This window comes from Gymnoscopelus microlampas (assembly GCF_963454915.1).
Source record: "Gymnoscopelus microlampas genome assembly, chromosome: 17".
In the NCBI taxonomy this organism is placed as follows: Eukaryota; Metazoa; Chordata; class Actinopteri; order Myctophiformes; family Myctophidae; genus Gymnoscopelus; species Gymnoscopelus microlampas.
In genome coordinates this window covers 37,652,980-37,674,977 of record NC_139954.1, presented here as the reverse complement: position 1 = coordinate 37,674,977, position 21,998 = coordinate 37,652,980, and the positions used below count along the sequence as shown (strand labels likewise).

At 43.2% G+C, this 21,998-nt stretch overlaps 1 protein-coding gene across 1 annotated transcript; it reads right to left on the bottom strand.

Annotated features, from left to right (window-relative positions):
* Positions 1–17,410: 17,410 nt before the first annotated feature.
* On the bottom strand, positions 17,411–21,776 carry vgll3 (vestigial-like family member 3). The gene is made up of 4 exons (XM_084084419.1): positions 21,436–21,776; positions 19,402–19,780; positions 18,680–19,231; positions 17,411–18,011 (listed from the first exon to the last, which is right to left on the bottom strand). Exons 1-4 carry the CDS (start codon positions 21,538–21,540, stop codon positions 17,971–17,973), a joined length of 1,077 nt encoding a protein of 358 aa, XP_083940545.1. The 5' UTR covers positions 21,541–21,776; the 3' UTR covers positions 17,411–17,970.
* Positions 21,777–21,998: the final 222 nt, after the last annotated feature.

The following is a 21,998-nucleotide window of genomic DNA, read 5'->3' as shown; positions in this document are numbered from 1 at the left end:
CCTGTGCTTGATTTGTGTTTGTATACGCTGTTTGTAGAACAGTGTAAATGTGCATTTAAACATGAGAAAGCTTCAAAGTGGCAGGTGACATGAATAGCTGGGTTTGTATATACTGTTTGTTTTGATGGGGCTGGGGTGGGACTGAGGCTGATTTGGGGCCGGCTCGCCTGTCATCCAGCCAGAGACGTGCCCAGCATGGAAGCCATCATCATGGAGGAAGCTCTCAACTCCAACCCCTTGCTTCAGTGACAGGCCCTGGTGGGCCAGACCTCAGGAACCCTTGGCCTGGACAAGATGTCCTGCTGAGGGCCTTTAGAGCTACAGGGTGCCTGAGTAGCCGTGGGCAGTGGGGGTTTAGAGTACAGGGACAATGGGCAGACAGTAGAAGGACAGTAGGGGAGCGGGGAATTAGCTGCCAATTAGGTCCAGTTTGTGTGAGGAGTGATGGATGTCGGCCTGTCAGAACCCGCGGAGCAAGCAGGATCAGTGGGATAAGGAGCATGTTATCCCTCAGATTACACTCTCCGCTACCATGATCACACAAACACACAGGCAGACAGGCATGCACACGTATACACACACACACACACACACACACACACACACACACACACACACACACACACACACACACACACACACACACACACACACACACACACACACACACAGGCTGATGGTTGTGATATGCAGAAATTATACTGCAGTGCACACATACACATGTCAGCGCCTGTGCATGCAAAGTGTATGTGCAACTCGGCATGCATGGATGCATGCACAGTACATTGCAAGCACACATACTGTACATATTGTATATTGATATTTAGACCTGTTAATAGCTCATTCATCATGCCAATTGTATGGTTGGTCCAAGTGCACACAGCTAGACCAGACCTAAAACCTACTTCTGGTATTTTGTATTATTTCCACTTTCTGTATGTCAGTGGTTCTCAAACACCCCATAGAAGTTTCTAAATTATTCCACATTCCGAAAAATATCTATCTATCTATCTATCTATCTATCTATCTATCTATCTATCTATCTATCTATCTATCTACCAGATATATTTATCGATATATCTAACAATTTATCTGTCTATCTAAGTACATATGCCACATGCCCTTCTGACAAAAGTGAAAGAGCTCCTGTTCAGGTTTTCTATTGTCTTGTCACTCATACTCTCCCCTTGGAAACCAACTGCTAGTTTTTCTATCAATGGGAAAATGGATCAATGAAGGGCTGAAAGGGTCCATCCTTGGGGTCAGTGGTCATTGAGATGTTGGTATGTGCGGTATGGTGACTATGGATGGTATGGAACAGTAACAGTAGGGCACAGCACGGGCCTGAATGAAAGACATGCAGGTGGCAGAGCAAGGGACATCCCAAATGTCATGTGGACATTGTGCGCATGTCTGTGTGCGTGCGTGCGTGCGTGCGTGCGTGCGTGCGTGCGTGCGTGCGTGCGTGCGTGCGTGCGTGCGTGCGTGCGTGCGTGCGTGCGTGCGAGCGAGCGAGCGAGCGTGTGCGTGTGCGTGCGTGCTTGTGTGCACCTTGCCAGAGTTCTAATGTTCCAATCATTAATTGTTAGTGATGATACCACACACAAATTTAAACAAAGTCAACAAGAAACTCAGAATGGTAATAATCATATTTTATGAGCATCATTTTGATTAGTTTGTCTACAGTCTGTAGAGTGTACTATTAACTAAATGGGAAAATCCTTACAATACAAGACTGTATGCCTTTACTCCTCCATTTATCTGTTTCTACATGTTGTACTATATGTCAATAAAACTTTTACAGTCATGTCAGAAATATTGGCAATCTGATTACTATGTTCATACATTTTCTGTGATTTAATCATCAGGAAATATCAACCTAGTTGTGCTGAACTATGCCAACCATGTCCAATGTAAGAGGATTCGTAAAACTGTCCAGTGGCAAACGGTTATTTCAGACAGAGTAATTAATAGACATATTAATGTGCCAGTAAACTGTAGCCGGCTCTAATTAACGTCATGACAGAACAGTGACAGATCACTTCCTCTATGAACTCACAGCACTGCTTTAACTCAGTTACACTAACTCAGTTACAACACAAAGCCTGGGGTGTGTGTGTGCATGTGTGCGTGTGTGTGCATATGTGTGTGTGTGTGTGTGTGTGTGTGTGTGTGTGTGCGTGCGTGCGTGCGTGCGTGCGTGCGTGTGTGTGTCAGCCGGAGAGAGAGAGAGAGAGAGCATAATGACCTGTTAGGCTTGTCACAATTATTACATAATCGCCTAAGGGACAGGTTGATTTTTAAAGAAGGGTACCCCTGGAGAAAATGTATGTGCCCTGATCTAGAATGCCATGACCCTCCCTTTGACTAAAAAAAAATATCAATGACCCTCCCCAAGTGATTAAAAAAAAAAGATGAACCCACCCCGCGCCTAGGAGTGTCACGATTTATTGTCCCACGATATAGCCTATCATTAAAACATTAAAATGTGACTATAGGTATTGTCATGATGTCATACTGTATCGTAATATTTTGTAAATTATTTTTTTTATTTAAAAAAAAAACTTTTTTTGCCGGTGAAAGTTATAGTTCTTACTATATGGTGTATGATATGAAATGTAAAGCTTATCATAATCACAGTCATTATTAATCATGTCTTCCATCATATTCAGGGTATTTTGGAGAGAAATTAAACAGACTCCAGTCACTTTCAGTTTAAAGCACTGCAGAGAAGAGGTGTTGTGTGTCAGCTGATGCTCGTTGACACTCGTTAATTTGACATGTATCAAAGCAATTATGCCTCTGCTCTCTCAAATAGGCCTACATCTGATCTAAGATGGTTTACATGGTATTATACTGTATCTGATATTATAGAGTTTTTTGAGCTGTTGGAAATAACTAGGCTGCACTTGGTTGGTAAAGTCCAAATGACAAGAATATGAGGTTTGTGGAATTTATAGTCATGCAGTGTTATATTATATTTGTTATTATATTAGTGTCTATCTGTCCTCTGAAACAATGGGTTTATAGTTAGTGAGAACTTCACTTCTCCCTTAAGCTTGCACAAATGTATTTATTTGTGTGTACAAAGTACTTTGTAATTGTTTTTTAAAGTGCTTTATAAAGTTAGTTTAAACTAAAGATGATGGCCAATGTTGATGATACATGAGAAAAGAACATTAATAATGTATCATATCGATATCATATGTCCAACATCATGTATTGTATCATGAAATGAGTGTATCTTGACACCCCTAACCCTCCCCATCATCCCCGTCCGATGTTTGCTTTCCACATTGATTAGAACATTACTGTAGTCAGTCATGCCAGGTCAACAATGACCTGGCAACAATCTGTCTAAATAAAATGCTATCTAATTTACATGCATAAGACTACATGGTCGTCAAGGCTAGAACATTTAAAACAGAACTATTATATATTAATTAATTTGTATTGGGCGTTATCTGAGTAGATAGAAAGGTGTTTTATTATCTCCTGGAATAGAGAGAGAGAGAGAGAGAGAGAGGACCTCTGAAAGTCTTATTAAAGAAATGTAACACGTCATTGCCATTCACGTGGCCGTTGCATGTGCATTTTGCACGCATGTTCGCGTCATGTACTTTCTGTACCATGATATTATAAACCGGTTTCTGCATATACCTAGGGATGTATGCAGCACTCCTTATTATTATTATTATCTGGAATGCACCCTTCTAACAATACAGGTCGAGTTATTTGCATATTGAAACGGATTTGAAATGTCAAACATGTCAAGCCTCTGACGTTGTTGTGTAGGTAGTTCATCATGCAACACGTGTGTTCCGCCCTCAAATTCACCTGCGCTCCACCTCAGCAATCCATCTCTAATGTGTCCAGTACATTGAAAATGGGATAGACATCTTCTAGATCCTCCAGAAAAATGTGATTATGCGATTACCGCATAATCAGCAAAATGGCGCATAATTCTTTTTTTCAAAAAGGCCAAAACGCACCACATTGCATCGCACAATATGCGCATCGCATAATATGTGCATCACATAGCATCGCATAATATGCACATCGCATGCACATCGCATGCATCGCATAATATGAAGTCTGAATATGAACTTTCCGCATATTTTGCAACTTCACGCAATTTCACCGCATAAAATCACACAAAAACCCTGCATATTTCAACACAAAATCGAGGATTTTAGCCTGCATAATCAAGGATTTTTGTCCACGTTTTTCTGGATGGTCTAATCTTCATTCTTGGCCGATACTGACAGTAAACCACTCCGACCTACTTACTTACTTGGCACACATCTTCACACCAATGCCTTAAGGTGGGAAAACTGCTTCAAACATCTGTTGTTTAAAGGAACATTAAAACGTTCTCTACACAAGGGAACCAAATGACAGCTAGAGTGAAACTACAATAACATTAAAGGAACAGCTTCTGCTGGATACCAACAGTAGTAGACAGAATACCATGCGCTACAGAATCCAGCCCATGGCTGCCTGCTAATTCTAACATCAGCAAACCCATGGAACAGAGGCAGTAGCGAGCAGAGACATTTATGCTCCATCGTACAATGGAGCCGCACACTGAAAATAGCCGATCTACAATCTCACAGTGCTTCGCTGCCGTGACACATTGTGAGATTGTCCATCGGCTATTTTTGGCGCACGACACCGGGGTTTGACAAAGTGTAATTCAGAGCCATAGCGTATAGGCCAGCCTTGTTGAGCAGATAAAACAGGTGTTGGCTCCCTCAGCTAATCTGCTTTCTGTGCGGAGAGGAATGCCAGCTATGCTGTGCAGGGCTCTGTGGTTGCTGGCACATTACCCAGAGAGCAGGGCAGCTTAGGGCGGGAGGGAGTCCACCGGGACGCACAGCTACCCCTGCTGCTGCTGCTGCTGCAGTAGACCATACTCTGCTTCTTTTTTATGAATGGAGAGGCTTTGCTTTGTGATGGAAGAGAGATTGGGATTTAGCAAAATGCTCTCAGATGCCAAGAAGGTCTATCTATCTATCGACCGACAGACAGACAGACAGACAGACAGACAGACAGACAGACAGACAGACAGGCTGACATAAAATTCACATCAGAAACTTGGTTGCAGTCTTTGCTTTTGGTGTTTTTGTCCGTCCATTCAGTTTCACCCTCTATATAAGCCGATCTCTCTTCCAAACCCCCCACACTCTCTGCATGGGAGCCGCCTTTCATTTTGAGTGTCGATGATAGGATGTGTAAACTATGGGCTAGTTAGAGAGACGGAGAGGGGCTGGAGAGCGGGAGGAACATGGCTGGAGAGAAGGAAAAAGTTCAAGACAATGAATCGATGGTAGTGAGTGGTACGGCGTGTTTCCTCGCAGCACTGTGTGTGGGCAGCAGTTGGAATCTGACTGGCCGTCGTTCAGGGTGGATATTCTTACCGTACTTTCTAAACAGGCACATTAGCGTTGATCTGGGCCTGCGGTCTCCACTGTGTATCCAACTTTGATTTAACAACTCGGATTCAACTCAGCTGCTTAGTTCCAACAGACCACATGCATGCCACGCAGCCTTGCGCAAATATTCCCCCTGCCCCTGTGCCATACGGGATTGTACATATAAACATCAGCCGCTGTGGTTGAAACGGAGACGGGCACATTTTTAACACTGAGCCCTAATTAAACATCCTGAAGTGATATATTTTGAGCCCGAAGTCAGTCGGTGCATTCCGTTGCTGTGAGGGAATAAAGCGGAGAGACGTTTGTGAACAACAGCGTCGATGCCACTGAACTGGTTATCAAGTCGTGTGTGTGTGTGTGTGTGTAAAATGGAGCCATTGGGTTTGATTAGAAGGATTGCAGAGATCTGAAACTGCCCCCGTGCATCCCAGTTTCGCGGCCAACTTCAATTTCTTTCAGAATCAGGCTTAATTCTCTTTTTCAAATAATGTTTCATGGGGGTTGCCTGGTGGCTCAACCATTTGGACTCCCGTATATTGTCTCACGTTTCCCCTCTCTCTGCACCCTGTTTCCGGTCTCTCTCTACACTCTCCTATCCAAATGAAGCAATAATGCACATAAAAAAGAACAAGAAAATATGTTTATCCGAAAATATTTTTTTTCCTTTTCAATTTAAGAAGCGCTGTTTGACCACTGGGCTTAATCCCCCATTGTGTTGTTCCCCCTACCAACTATCAGGGTGTCCTGCACTTGCTCCTATAATGAGAGATCAGGTGACACTTAAAACACGAAAACTGTCCAATCAGGCTAATGTGAGGGACAAGTGCTCTCATACCCTCCCAGCATGCATCATTAGGCGTTGGTGTTGACACAGGCCGGATGGTGAGGACTGAGCCACTTGCTAATACCCCTAATACTTCTAATACTTGCACAAGGCAGGCAAATTGGCTCCAATTACCCCAGTTATTTGGGGAGAGAGGAGCTGGCACATGGATGTGAGAGAAAAAGGGGTGGGAGGGATATGGGGGGGATTGAAGGATAAAGGGATGGAATGGGGAGGAGAAATTGAGTTGGAAGAGAGATTATGATTGCCATATGCCTCCCCTCTCTTGTCCTGTCCCCTCGTCCCCTATCATGTCCCCTCCTCTCCCTCCTCTCCACTCATGCCTCTCCTCTCCACTCATGCCTCTCCTCTCCTCTCCTCTCCTCTCCTCTCATGTCTCTCCTCTCCTCTCCATCGTGGTGGTGTCTGTATTTATGTAGGTTCACGTTCAGACAGCTGGCATTGTGTTGGTGATTGTTAGACTAATCATCCGCTCAATTACCCTGGAATGCAGTGCCGAGCTGAGGACGGGGGCTATGTTTTGACAGATCACCACTCTGACTCTCTGAATCCCCCCTCTTTCTCTCTCTCTCTCTTTCCTTCTGTCTGTCAAGCACTCTCTGTCTCTTCAACTGCTCTCTTATTCTCTGCCCTTTCTTGGTCTCTCAGGGACTCTGTGTTCGATTTCATTACTGTTCTTCTTTTTCTCATTTCAATGACCTGTCTGTCTCTCATGATGTCACTGGTTTGGTACAGTCACTATTGCCTATTCTCCTGGGTCAGGGTCTCTCTGTTCTGTTCAATGTTTACTGTAATCATCTTTCATCCCCCTTGTATTTTCTCTCTCTCTCTCTCTCTCTCTCTCTCTCTAGCTTAATGTAGTTCGACTGCAGCTGTGGAAGAACGTTCTCCCACTTGTACAGTGTGACCCATGTCGGTACCAAAAATCCGGTATGTTTTTATGTATAGCAGACCTCCTCTCATCTCACACGCACATCATGGCACATCTTAGATAGAATCAGAATTACATTGATGAGAGGATTAGACTTATCTCATTGGGTGATTTCACTTGCAAGTGGTTTTGAGCCTGTGTGACACTAAAGGACGCTTTGAAAAGCAATGAGAATTATTGTCTAACTTGGATGAAACCTGCATATTAACAAAACATTATTGAATTGTAAAACAAAAAAAAACACAAAAAGAATAGTTTTTTTCTTCATCCAAATCACAATCAATTAGTATGATTACAATAGTCCAATGGTGAAATATAAGTCACTACATTTGTTTTGTTTTTAACTTGAACTAGCACTCCTTCAATGTATTTTCCAAAGTGTTCCCGATGCAGTTGATTAACGGATTTAATAGCAGAGTAGATGCTGATGGTACAAACATGTATGATCAGGTTTAAGCAAATTAGAATATCTAGAGCTGTGCTGTGATTGCTGGCTCTGCTGAACTGTGTTAAGGCTACACAATAAAATGCTACCAATCTGTACGGTAGAGTATGTTAATACAATATACTGTAACGTACACTTTTACAGGTGGTTGTATTTGGTCTCCCTGTGGTCTGGTTGTGAGCACTACTGGCTGACATTTGGTGCTGCCTGAAGGTCAAAATTCAATTTCTCCCCTGGGCAAACGGGCAGGCTCTATCAGCTCAGTGGTGAAAATGTCAGCACTTGCGCAGGGGATCTGGGTTCAAATCTGGGATAGGACATGAAAGTAACAGAGTGTAGCAACCACTCAAACATATACGTTGTTGAGCGGAGTACCTCAGGGCTCTATACTAGTTTATTTTCAGTTTTCACTCGACATTAAATAGCCGATCGATAAGCTCACAGTGAGCTTGTCAATCTGCTATTTTCACTATCTGATTTTCCCCAGAATTTGGATGCTGGGGTTTACAGGATTTACGATGAACAGTGTACTGTTCATAGTCTCCTCTCTTCACTTCACCTCTCCTCTCCTCACTCTTTCATCTCTGTCTCATTTCTCCTGACAAAAAGAAAGCACGGTCACAGTTATTTGTAATTATAATGGAGAGCCCTCGCAATTTCAGATGAACATGTGTGTTCCAAGGAAATGAATAAGAGAAAAATAACCTCTTATAAAAACCACATTTCCCATCAGGATTAAATGTACTTCCATTTCACAAAGGGAAAATGAACCTGGACACAAAAGGCCCAATCAGGGTGGGGGGGCAAGTGAAGAGCTTGCGGACGAACTCCGTTGAGGACCTGGCCGTCTGATTCGGAGTCGCGCTCCAAAAATTGGCGATCTACAAGCTGACAGTACATCACGATGTGACGCGTTGTGAGCTTGTACATCGCCTGTCTTCGGTGAGCAAGTATACGCGAGAGAGTTCCAGGGAGGTCCTCGTTGGACCCCAAGGGCAGGCCTTCACAAGTTCAGATGAACATGTGCGTTCCAACTTCCAAGAAAACCAATAAGAGAAAAAGAACCTTTCATAAAACCATATTTCCTGTCTTTGTCAGAATTAATGTACTTCTGCGTCACAAAGATGAAAATTAATCTGGATTTTGCCAAAAGAGCCAAAGAGCAAGTGAAGAGCTTGCTGATGAACGCCGTCGTAGGCCAGCATGATTACGTGAGGGAGATTGGCTTTAGGTTCTGCTCAGCCTGTTCTCATTAAGTTCCGTCTTAAGTGTTTGTGTGTGTGTGTGTGTGTGTGTGTGTGTGTGTGTGTGTGTGTGTGCGCGCGTGCGTGCGTGCGTGCGTGCGTGCGTGAGAGAGAGAGAGAGAGAGACTGAGATCATCTGTGCATTCACATTCGTTTTTGTGAGAGGAGAGCTTGTGTGTGCACATGCATGTGTGTAATGTATTGGATCAATTAACACAAATCAAAGCCGGAATCAACTGAGATTTTACTAGGAGCAGAAACAAAACCAGAAACATAATCATCTTTAATAGTTCAGAACAGAAACATTAATTTGAAATCTCCTACTAGAGGACAGGTGCTACAGGCTGCAGCCGGACCTTTCTGCCAGAGCCATTTTATCCAGTTACCATTTACTTACCTAAACCAATTCACAGATAAACAAAGAAACATTGAGCTCACTAAGAATACAGTTATAAACATTATCTTACATGTTTTTGTTTAAAATGTTAAAGCTCTATTACGATAGTAATCATTACTATCAAGTGTCGAGTATCGACCCAGAAGACAGAACTCCACAAAGATTGTGGTCCATTATAAAACAAACAACACCCAACAGACTATACAAAAACCGTACAAAAACACAATAATAAATGCAATGCCCCAACATGTGCCCTACCAGATTTTTTTAATTTATTTATTTTAATTGGTTAGCAACAGCAGGTAAGCATGCACACAATACACTGTTGTGCATGAATGCTGGAGGAGATTACAAAAGTATGACAATGAAATGCTATTAGTTATTCACAACTGCATTTTAGGAATATAGTCAGCTAGCAGACCTTGTATTGAACTGTACTTTCCTGTGCCTTTTTTTGCAAACTGCTAATAAAGTATTCAATCAATCAATCAATCAATGCATTGCAGAATAGATGGCTATTACCAATTAAAGGTAGTAGCTATCCCTAAATCAGCATCCTGTCTAATATTGGTGAAGAAAAGCTGAGCTATTGGCTCCCATATGGCAGTGAGCTGATATTTCCAGGTCAAGGTGCAGACTCATCATGCCTCTCTTTAAAAAACAACAATAGAAAGACCCAGCCTGTCCTCAGTCAGGAGGTTGGTATTGTAAGACGTACTGTAGGTTATCTTAGGTGAGATGCATAATGATTTCAGAGAGGCTGAGCAGTTTGGAAAATATACTACTGCTCAGTCTGAGCTCTTATTGGCAATGAAGCAGACACTGCTACACATACTGCTGTATGTGTCTTATCTGGGCTCATGCTGCTTACTATGAATTGTGTACAGCTAATGTTGACAGGTTCCTTTCATCTGTAGTTTTATGTTCTCTAAATTAAGTTGCAATGTCTGTGTTTATCTGAATTTATGCCACTTGAAATATTTGGGTAAAGCAGACAAGATTTAGCTCTTTTTCAAGAAAAGTGGCAGCAGCGTAGAAGCTATAGTGTACAAGTGAGTCAATACATTTCAGTGACCATACTGAAACAGCACAAATAACTGACTTGAAAATCTCCAAATAAATATACAGTATTAACCCTATAAAGTGAGATTACTGTGCTACAAAAACTGATTTAGTGAAGTTTAAAATAACTAAGTCTTTGAATAATTATGAAAAATGTCAGAACATTTTCACGTTTTTATTTTATTTATTCATTTTCTTCTGAGGAAGGACCTCGATGCCCCCAGCTCTAACTACGCCCCCCCCCTGCTCAATTTGGAAGTTGAACAGTTTCAATATATACAAAGAAAGCTAAACAGGTGGCATTTATTTTAGCCTATGTGATGTCAATAATGTATTTGTGTTACGCGGCACATAAATGAATATGACATTACATAATGTGTTTTACTCAAAACACATTATGTAATGTCATATTCATTTATCACCATTCTTTTTTACATCATGTGCTGTATGTAATTTGTGCAAAACGTTTCAGCAAATTACATAATGGTATTCAATTATTTTTGTATTATTATTATCAGTTACCTTATGTTGGGTAGAATGCAAAAACAGAAACGTTAAAAGTTCTGCTTGGAACAAATCTGATTGACAAGAAATTATGTTTTTAAGTCCTAGTGTGCACACACGAGTGTGTACTGTATCTTTGTACAGTATCGCGTGCGTGCGTGCGTGCGTGCGTGCGTGCGTGCGTGCGTGCGTGCGTGCGTGCGTGCGTGCGTGCGTGCGTGCGTGCGTGTGTGTGTGTGTGTGTGTGTGCGTGTGCATGTGTGATTGCACATGTGCACATACCTTGGACTACTAGTTCATCTCCCAGATTCAGGGGCATGAGAAAAGCAAAACATACTGTAGAAACCCAATCAATTCATCCACCAACCACCAACCACCATACATTTGCTAAACCTTTCATTAGCACTCATTCATAATTTAGCCACTAATTCATAATTTACTATTCGCTAGCTTGCACCTCCATACAGTAGCGTTCGTTTTAGTATCTCTTCAGCTCAGCGCTTGGCCTTCCTGTAGTGGAAGTGCCTGCGGAGAGTCCCCTGGGCTGCTGGTGGGAACCCCACATTAGCATATCAGTGCATTACATGCTGATGCAGAGGCTATACCCTATACCAGCACTTTGATTCTGCAAGAGGTAGACTGGGATCAACTCATTTTGTGTTTTCTGACGTGATCTAGAGAAAATCTATATATTATGTGCTCCAAAAAAGAATCCCCTAGGAAACTAGGGGTGTCATAGGGCCTACCCATAAACCTGTGAAATCTTATGAATCCGGAGAGTTTCTTCAATATGACTCATACTTTGTTTGGTATGTCCATGTTTTATTCTAACTTGTAGTGGCTGGCGACTGGGCTTCTCCATTCGACATTCATATGGGGGAACAATAACACTGCATCGCACAACTGGATATATATTAGTAGGCGGGGTCTAGACCGGATGAAAAGGCAGAGGAGAGGAGAGGAGAGGAGAGGAGAGGAGAGGAGAGGAGAGGAGATAAAACAGAGCTTTGAAGGAGAACAGTGCAGACCAAAGACAGTGAGATAAGAGAAGAGTGAGATTAGTTATCTGAGGGTGAAAGACTGTCTATTTACAAGGTTCAATCTGAATGTCTGTCTGCCTTCCTCTACCTCCTCCTCTCTCTCTTGTATGTCTCTTCCTCAATGTGTTCTCACACTAGCTACTAGATAGACTTGTCATTGACATCTTTGTACAACACACTGAGCAAATCAACTAAGCTTTATTGTCACATTACAGGTGTAAAAAAAAGTGGGTACAATAATTTGTCGTACAAACTCCATCATTGCTGTTTCCGCCTCCTCTTTGAATGCTCAAGGGATGGGGAGGCCACTCTTTGAATGATGTCATACAGACACATTGGTACACTTTGATATTTGGTGTGGGAAAAGTGGAGGGGGCCTAGTGTAGACCCCTGGGTGACTCCGGTCAATGAATGAATTATAGGCCTATAGGGTTTAAGTGGCTAAGAGTGGCTGGTATGGAGATGTACGGAGCTGACAGGAAAAGGAGATCATCTGTGTAGAGTGAAAGTTTATGCTGACAGTGCTATTGCTGCTTTGCTGCTAAATTATTATTTATCTGTCATATCAAAGAGCAAAGGGATAAGGGTCACCACTGCATCGTACCACAAAATAGAGGTAAAGTCTCAAATTCTACGAACAGATAGTTGCACTCAATCCTGTCGAATGCAGTGCAGGCATGTAAAACGTCTCCCCCCAGCAAGCATGATGCAAGAGCAAAATGGCCATGGTGTGAATATGATATATTGTCTGGAGAATGCAAGGTCGTAAATACTTGAAGTCACAAATGTGATTTTGAGGTCCAAGTGTAGAGGCTCTGAAAGCCTGTTAGCCTGCTGGGTTATGTGGAGCTAATAGAGTCAGCGAGACATGGGGGAGGAAGCTGGAATGTCAGTGGGCAGCTACTGCCGGTTATACCACCTGGTCAGACTTCTCACACACACACACACACGCACACGCGCACGCGCACGCGCGCACGCACACACACACACACACACACACACACACACACACACACACACACACACACACACACACACACACACACACACACACACACACACACACACACACACACACACACACTCTGGTATACTTGTGAGGACAGCAACATCTTAGGATGCCAATTTTACAAATGCCATATTTCCATTTTTTTTTGCATTTTTAACCCTAACACTAAAGCCACTAAAGCAGCGAAAATAGGAGATCTATTACTTCGCGCAAAAGTTCTGGCAAAACTGTAACCCTAACCCCTAAACCTAAGTCGAGTCGCAAGAAAAGGAGACAGGAGAAAATTGGAGACTTATCTGAGTGCATACCTAAACAATACATTAAAACACATACGTACATACAAATATACAAATACTGATGAAAACATATACATATGCTTGGGCAGGTAAGCATGCACACATACATGTTAACACACACGCACACACGCACGCACGCACGCACGCACAAACACACCGCCAAACGCATACTTACACCAACTCACCCAGCTGTCGGTTATGTCTGCATGGGTACGAGTAATGCTCCTCCTGGCACTGGAGTGGCCATGAAATATTTAAAGCTGTATTTTTCCAAAATAGAACGTTCAGTTTCACACCATAGTACATTGCCAGCACTCCTCACATTTTTGAGGGCGGAGTACATTAATGGAGGCCTTCATTTGAGCACTATCTGTTAGCTTGCATGAGGCCATGTGTATATCGTCACGGTCGGGTGGAAACCTCATACGTCCAAAACCGTTACTTTTCAGGAAATGGAATGGAAATGATCTGAAATTGTGAAAATAGCCGATCTACAAACTTACAATGTGTCGCATCACATTGCCAGTAAATGGCAAAAAAAACATAAAAAGTTGAAATATGGAGATACAAGGTTTCTGCCCGACAGCGATGGTATGTTTGTGCGTGCGTGTGTGTGTGTGTGTGTGTGTGTGTGTGTGTGTGTGTGTGTGTGTGTGTGTGTGTGTGTGTGTGTGTGTGTGTGTGTGTGTGTGTGTGTGTGTGTGTGTGTGCGCGTGCATGCATGCGTCTGTGCATCCGTGCGTGTGTCCATGCATGAGTGTGTCCATGAGTGTGTGCCTGCGTGTGTGTGTGTGTGTGTGTGTGTATGTGTGTGTGTGTGTGTGTGTGTGTGTGTGTGTGTGTGTGTGTGTGTACTGTAGGCCTGCCTTTTGAGAGATGCATGAAAACATGTCTGTGTGTGCGTGCACATGTGCATGTATCTGTTGCCCCTCTTTGGTGAACTTCCTGTCCAGACAGGAAATGCATTCCTCAGTGGTGTGTGTGTGTGTGTGTGTGTGTGTGTGTGTGTGTGTGTGTGTGTGTGTGTGTGTGTGTGTGTGTGTGTGTGTGTGTGTGTGTGTGTGTGTGTGTGTGTGGGGACAGACAGGCAACAGGCATGTCATGGTATCTTACAATAACTGTCTGTGGAATGCACTCCATGGCCCATTCTACTGCAGTACAGCCTTGGCTAGCCTACCCTTAGGGCTTACATCAGGCCCACATTACACATAGAAGCCCCATTAAACAGAAGTCGGTTGGTTAGAAATATGAAAGAATAGATCATGGTCATTTGAATAGATAATCATCAAATGTCTTGGGAAATGGATTGTGGTTTGGAAAGTTAGCTGCGCCCAGTGGTGGAAGATTGTTTTACTTTGGTAAAAGTAGCAATACCAGAATCTAAAAATCATTTGTTACAAGCAAAAGATTTTCTTTAAGAATTGATAATTCTTTGTAATGGAGGCGAGTTTTGATTAGGTCTTTCTTGTTGTTTGTCTTAGTCCCCTCCCCTGTCCCTTCTCTCTCGCCAGCTCCCACCCGATGTTGTGAGGGAGTCCTGACTGCTCCAGACCGCTAACTGCTAGTTTGCATAACGACTTTAGACTAGGACTTGCGTCCAAGATGAAAGTCCCAGTGACTGGAAGGGGGTGTGTGAACATACGGCGGCAATGTGTAATGTGCGGCCCTCACACCTACGCCAAACCGCCGATCCGACCAATGGGCATCATTCACTAACCTGGTCGTACATTTTGTGTATAAGATGGTCGTAAATTCGGTCACAGGTGTATCTATTTTTTGTTTGAAAGTCACAAACGCGCTCCGTATAGATCATTTGCATTGTTCCATGCCCCATTTAACACCGTAAAAGGCAACCGGAAATAACCAACGTGGAAAAACATAAAATATCTGCAAGCTTACAACGCGTGATGGATCAACTGAATGTTAAAGTAATGCTCTCATGTGTAATGAGAATAAGAAGTTTACAAAGTTTAACCCCACCACCAAATAATATAGTAATAAAACGTGGAAAGGATATTATAGAAGCCTTTTCTATAAGCTCACAGCTTTATTGATTACTGAGGAGTAATCTATCCTTTGGATTAACAACATATCCTGTCCTACGTCGGAATGGGGAATGGATATGGACAGATGGCTGGATTTCATCCATAGCTTACTGCAGTCTATCCTCATCAGATCAGATGGTAAGACTTATATAATTGTGTGGTGTTCATGTGATCATATTATAATGCATGTGGCCACACTTACAGAAACGGCAAACACGCTGAGGGACCTAATAGTTCAACTCTAAATGCATCAACTGAATATAAATAAAAATCGGTTTGAATTTTAATCACGTCTATAATATAATTATGCATCCAAGTAATAGATTGTTTGACATTTTTTGCTTTTGTTTTATATGACAAATGTTGGGCACATAAATATTTTATTTGGCCCTATTGTAATTGAAGAATAAATAAGGCATTCTAATGTTGATACGTTTGCTCCCGAGCAGACGTGAGTTTCAGTGTACATCTGCCAAAACCCACTCACAAAAAGACATTGATGAATCAAACTCTGAACATGGAAAGGTGTGCAAATCGCAATTCTGGACAACTGGATATCCATATATGCCTATTGCCTACATATGGACATATTGGTCGGATCGACGGTTCTGGACAACCTCATATCCGAATGACTCCGATCCTTGCCAATGCACGCCAAGTTTGAAGTCCGTCAGCCCCATATATGCACATGACCATATATGGGCATAGCGGTCGGATCTGTGGCTCTGGACAACCAGATCTCTATATATGCCTATGGGCATATCGGGTTTGTTTATGGTTATGTCTGAGTCATAGTGACATGCCTATATGGGCATATACTGTAGGGGTTGTTTATGGTTATATCTGAGTCAGAGTGACGTGGCCGTGGTCCTGCCTATATGGGAGTATTGTGGTTTGTTTGTGGTTATGTCCGGCTAGCCGGCCGGTCCTCCCAGTAGCCAATTTTAATATAGGATAGGCATATACAGTATGGAGATCCGGTTGTCCAGAACCGCCGGTCCGTCTGATATGACCATATATGGACATTCCCATATATGGGCCTGACCAACCTCAAACTCGGAGCATGTATTGCAGAGACCTGAAGGAGTGCGATGCCCGGTGTCAAAGCAGGATGGTTGTCTAGAACCACTGATCCGACCGATATTCCCATATATAGATGAGTGGGTCGACCTGTGTGATCCCTGGTAGGTATCTCCTGCAACCAAGTAGGGTGTGAATGTAAAATTTGGCTCTGTAGACTACTTGGTCTGCTCTTTTCTCCCTCACACCAAATCTCTTCTCGATGCGTTGTGAGCTTGTAGATCTGCTATTTTCGCCTAAAGTTTCCCCCAGAAGAGGGATGAAGGGGTTCAAGTGGTTAATGTAAAAAATACATGTTAAAAATTTACTATCAAAAATATCAGAATTTGCCCTCACTCTCGTAACTCTGAGGACCCCCTAGAGGCCCCGGACCGCCTGTTGAAGACCATGACATGCTTTACTCAGCTCTACACCGTCTCTCTGAGGAAATCATTGATCCCGGGAACACAGGACATTAGTGAACAACATGAACCCTATAGCATCCCTACTCTGGGCATGTCATGATAGGCAGCGAGTTTCCAGCTGCCCATCACGGGCACTCGCTCGACCTCAAGGCCTCACTGTGGGCATCCTGCCTTGTTTATTTGCACAGGGCAATTGGCAATGACATTCACATGTTGCATCTGCTAGAGAAGAGGTTCTCAACATCCTTAACCACTTACAGTAAGCCCTATTTTATGCTTCATCATCAGGTGGCGAAAGTAGCTGATCTACAAGGTCACAACAATGTGTTGACTCATGATGCATTCTGAGCTTGATAAATCTGCTATTTTTGAACATTTTGGGGCAGATTCGCTTATAATGACTTGCCTAAAATAAGGATTGATGTTGTTAAACCAGGGGATAATATTAAGAAACAAACAAACAAACTCAAGAAACATAGTATATCTGCAATAAAAATGTGTGATATAATGTTGTCTGACCATCCTGTCTGGCCCACTGGTTGAGAACAATGTGTGACTAGACTAGAATAGAAAATAATGGAATAGAATGTGGATTTCTTTTTAGCACGTTTTTAATGAGGACCAGTGTTTGCCAATAGAACTTAGCAATGTATTATTTACAGGTACCCATATTTACACTACACAGTCTCTCCCCAAAAAGGCAAAATAGCAAAGGTGGCATTTGAGTGGCAATTAGCGATCACAGCTAGCAAACAACAGCTTGGCACCACAAAATTGTACAAAACATAATTAACAGTCAATGACAAACATTCACTGAACAAAATAAAGCGTGTGGGTCCTCAAAATTGGGTTCTTGAAACAGAACCTTAGGGGTCCCATATTAGTTGAAGAAGTAAAAGCATGTTGTACTATCAGAGTGTAACAGACATTCCAGGCTTATGTAGTCTCTTCTTACATGTCTTAAAGGACCCACATTTGAGGCCAAAGCGTTAAACCATTCTCTTCAAATCCATGCCTGGATTCTTATCCAGATCGTGGTCAGTGCTGTGGTCATAGTCCCATCAGCTACAATCGGAATGTATCCCCATTTTAATGTATTTTTTTGACAGTGCTGGTGTTGTAGCCATGAGCTTTTACACAAACGAGGTCCCAGGAAACGTGTCAAATAGTCCAGGAGGAATTTTCTTCGGGAAGGAGCAGTCAATCTCCAATCTCTGGCCCAGTCTGTTTGTTAGAACCAAGCTGTGGCTTTTGTTTTGTCCTGATCCACAGCTGCAAAGAAGAAAATAAATGTTATTTGATGTTATTGTCATCAGAGTAATTCAAGTAAGTCAAGAGTGATTTATACAATTGTACGCTTGTTTTGGTTCCCTTTAATATCTGTCTTGATGTGTATTTGTGTGTGTGTGTGTGTGTGTGTGTGTGTGTGTGTGTGTGTGTGTGTGTGTGTGTGTGTGTGTGTGTGTGTGTGTGTGTGCGTGTGCGTGTGCGTGTGCGTGTGCGTGTGCGTGTGCGTGTGTGTGTGCGTGTGTGTGTGAGAGAGAGAGAGAGAGAGAGAGAGAGAGAGAGAGAGAGAGAGAGAGCGCAATAGAGAACATGTCGTCACCTTGCTAAACTAATGGCCTATGTAATTTTTTGAGGAAAATTATATTTTTGCCTAAGTCAGCTCCTCATGACTAAGTCAGATTTAATTCTATTTAAACCTATTTACATCTCTTATGTTACATAACTGACAGACACTGTTATTTCTATTTAAATAGTCATAATTTGTTATAAACATTTTGGGTGAAATGATTAAGAAATATCATATAGTTTTGTTTTGGATCAGTTTTTTATTTTTCATGACATAGACCATTAGTTTAGCAAGGCGACGATGTGAGGGTATGTGTGTACATACTGTAGTACATATATTGTACACGCCAGTGTATGTTAAGACTTACCCGAATCATAGACCTCCAGGGGTCCATGGTGGGGCACAGGGGGCCAGGCAGTGGAGGAACCCCCGATGGGGCTGCTGCTGGGGTCCATCTCTGTCTTGATGCTGTGGGGGGAGCCGTGGCTTCCCGGGCTGGGGGCCGGCTGGCTCTGACTCCTCACGCCGGGCAACAGCAGAGGACTGAACCTGGGATCCAGGGCATGGCCGTGGGCCGGGTAGGAATGCAACATGGGGTGGGTGTGCCGGGCGTGCACGTGCGTGCGCGGGTGGGAGTGAGGGTACACGTCGTGGTAACCTCCCGCGCCCTGGGGGTTGAGGCTGTACGTCCAGGTGTCAGGGAGGGACGCCGGAGGCGGTAGGCCGGCCTGAGAGAGAGTGTGGCCCGCCCACAGCGCTCCGTCGGGGGTGTGGAAGGGCACGGGGCTGGGGGAGAAGTCTGGATGAACAGAGAGGGAGACGGAGGGGAGGCAGGGGCTGGTCTGGGACTGATAGGCAGCACTGTTCCAAACAGATGAGGAGAGGGATCCACTCTGGTTCTCCGAGAGAGACACACCATCTAAAACACAAAGAAAGATTGTTTTCAGATCAATCATATGCAGTCATATGTCTTTCAAATCATAAGCATAAACATAAATATCCCATTTTCCCCTATCTGCAGTGGTTACGTTATATAAATATGTGCATTTTTGGGCTGGAGATTATTATCAGGTTGTTTATCCCTCTCACCTTTCCATAAGCCAGTGGCGGTTGAGGCGTGTGGTTGGTTGGCTCGGAATGGCTTGCTCTCGCCGCCGAAGGTGCTGGATTGGCTGAGAGCCCGGGAAAAATGCTCGTCCACCACGTCGCCGATGTCGCCTTGAAAGTAGGTGAACAGGACACACCTGGAGCTCAGGTACTCGGCCTCAGCGGGCTGGTTGCTGTCCTTGGCGGAGGAACTGGAGGCGGCTCTACCTCCAGACTGAGACCCCAGTGATTCTGGAGCACGCCTGAGGCCCTGCTCCCCAGCCAGCAGCACCCCTCCTCGCTGGTGCTGCCTGCCCCCTGAACAATGCTGCTGCTGCTGTTCCACACACTCCTGCATCTTACTGTACACACTCAGCTTCCTCTGAGAGAGAGAGAGAGAGAGAGAGAGAGAGAGAGAGAGAGAGAGAGAGGGAGAGAGAGATAGAGAGAGAGAGGTTGATTAACTGATAGAACAAGTGTATTTGCTAAGCCTAGAATACAATACAATAAATAGTATAATACTTCAGTGCAAAACTGCTCTACTAAACCCCACCTAAGCTACATAATGTAAATATTCATCTAGTCATCTGAACGATACTTAATTTATTGTATTTGTGTCATATTTGTGTCATATATATATATATATAGACTAGCTATCTGAGAATATGTCTTGGCAAACCACAGAAAATAGAAATTACATTCCAGTGCTCAATGGTCCGTATACAGAAAGGCCTCGTCTACATTCCGGGGTGACTGGCTGGCTGTCATTACATCACTATTTGACAGAGGATTAATAGCTCCGTGTCATTACGCCTGACCTGAAGTCAATAAGAAGCGTCAGACAGGAATTTCATCTTGACGAAATTATAAATTAAGGGGGTGGGGAGTTAGTGTTTGGCACAAAGTATTGCTTGGAGATCTTCCCTGAACAGAAACGATCATGTCAAATGAAATAAACGCTCTTTGACCATGATTTGCCTAACTCTTCTGAGGCCCAGTGGTGGAAAAAGCACTCACATTTCTTACTTGAGTAAAAGTATCAATACTGCTATGTAGAAATACTCTGTTAAAAGCAAAAGTCCGGAATCTTTTCAAAATTGACAAACGTATAGGCATCGAAAATAAAAGAATATACTTAATGTACCAAAAGTATAAGTAATCATTTTGCAGAACGTTCTGTTTCACAAGTTATCATATGTCTAAAATGTATGAAATTATTTTGAAAATAGCCAAAGTTCAAATAGAGCTGAAGTGGTTAAAGTATGTTTTGTAATAATAATGCAAATCTACAAAGTAACTAGTAACTCATTTTACTAAAGTACAGTACTTGAGTACATGTGTACACAACAGAGTGGCTCATAGCCTCAGTCCGATGACCTAAAAAGTCAAATATCTCCCCTAGCCTATGTAGAATACCCTTTAGTCTAGTGGTTAAGATGTTGACTTTCCACGCGGGGAGATTAGGGTTCAAATCCCAGGCGTTACACATGTTCATAGTTACTTTCCACCACTGCCCAGTAGAAGTCAGTGTGAGAACAGAACCCATCTGTTGATGATGATAGTAGGCCGCCTTGTAGGAGGCAGGGAGATAGTGTGCTCCATAACTCTAGTGGTCCATCTCATCCAAGTAATAATAATACAAATCTACAAAGTAACTAGTAACTAAAGTTTTTAAATAATTGTAGTGGAGTAAAAAAAAGTACAATATTTGCCTCTGAGATGTAGTGGAGTAGAAGCAAAATAAAGTAAGAATACCTCAAATTTTTACTTAAGTACAGTAATTGAATAAATGTACTTACTTTCCACCACTGCTCAGAAAATTGGAAATACTCCAGTAAAGCAAGAATACCTCAAAATTGTTCTTGGGTAGCCTACATACTTAGTTACTTTCCACCACTGCCCAGAAAATCGGAAATACTCCAGTAAAGTAAAGAATACTTTACTTAAGTACAGTACAGTACTTGAGTAAATATACCTAGTTACTTTGCACCACTGCTGAGGTCCCAGAAGTGCAGTCAGTGTGAAAACAGAACTCACCTGCTGCTGCTGTTGATGATGATGATGATAGTACGCCGCCTTGTAGGAGGCAGGCAGATAGTGCGCTCCATAACTCTGGTGGTACATCACATCCAAGCAGCTCATAGCGACGGACACGGGTTCGAGAGAGAGCGAGAGAGAGAGAGAGAGGAGGAATAAACAGCCGAAAGGCAACAAGCAAGTCTCCTCAGACGGTCACAATCACAGTCCTCTGTGGGATGATGATCGGTGCCTCCATATATATGCCTCCACACACACAATAGCCATCATCCCATCCCAGTGAATAAAGCAAGCGGTTTGCATAGAGACAATGCAGCCCTGCTGTGAGTTCCACGGACCACCTGCGGCCCCCGAATCCAAGCGGAGCTGATCAAAAACAAACATACGCTGCCCGACAAACTCTTAGCTGCTTTTGAGAAGTTTTTTTCAGAACCGCCACTGATTGGGTGAAAGTTGTTTTTTTTGGGGACGTTGCAGGGCAGGCCCACTGTGGGCCGTGCATGGGGAGGGATGGAGCTGCTTTACGCGCACGGCGCACGCCCACTTGGAAAGGTCTCTTAACC

Bases quoted from the DNA above. Each gene is read 5' to 3' on its own strand.
- vgll3 (XM_084084419.1), bottom strand. From the start codon at position 21,540: ATGAGCTGCTTGGATGTGATGTACCACCAGAGTTATGGAGCGCACTAT. The intron at 19,781-21,435 runs GTGAGTTCTGTT...TCTCTCTCTCAG, and splicing joins ATCATCAACAGCAGCAGCAG to AGGAAGCTGAGTGTGTACAG. The intron at 19,232-19,401 runs GTGAGAGGGATA...TTTGTGTTTTAG, and splicing joins CGCCACTGGCTTATGGAAAG to ATGGTGTGTCTCTCTCGGAG.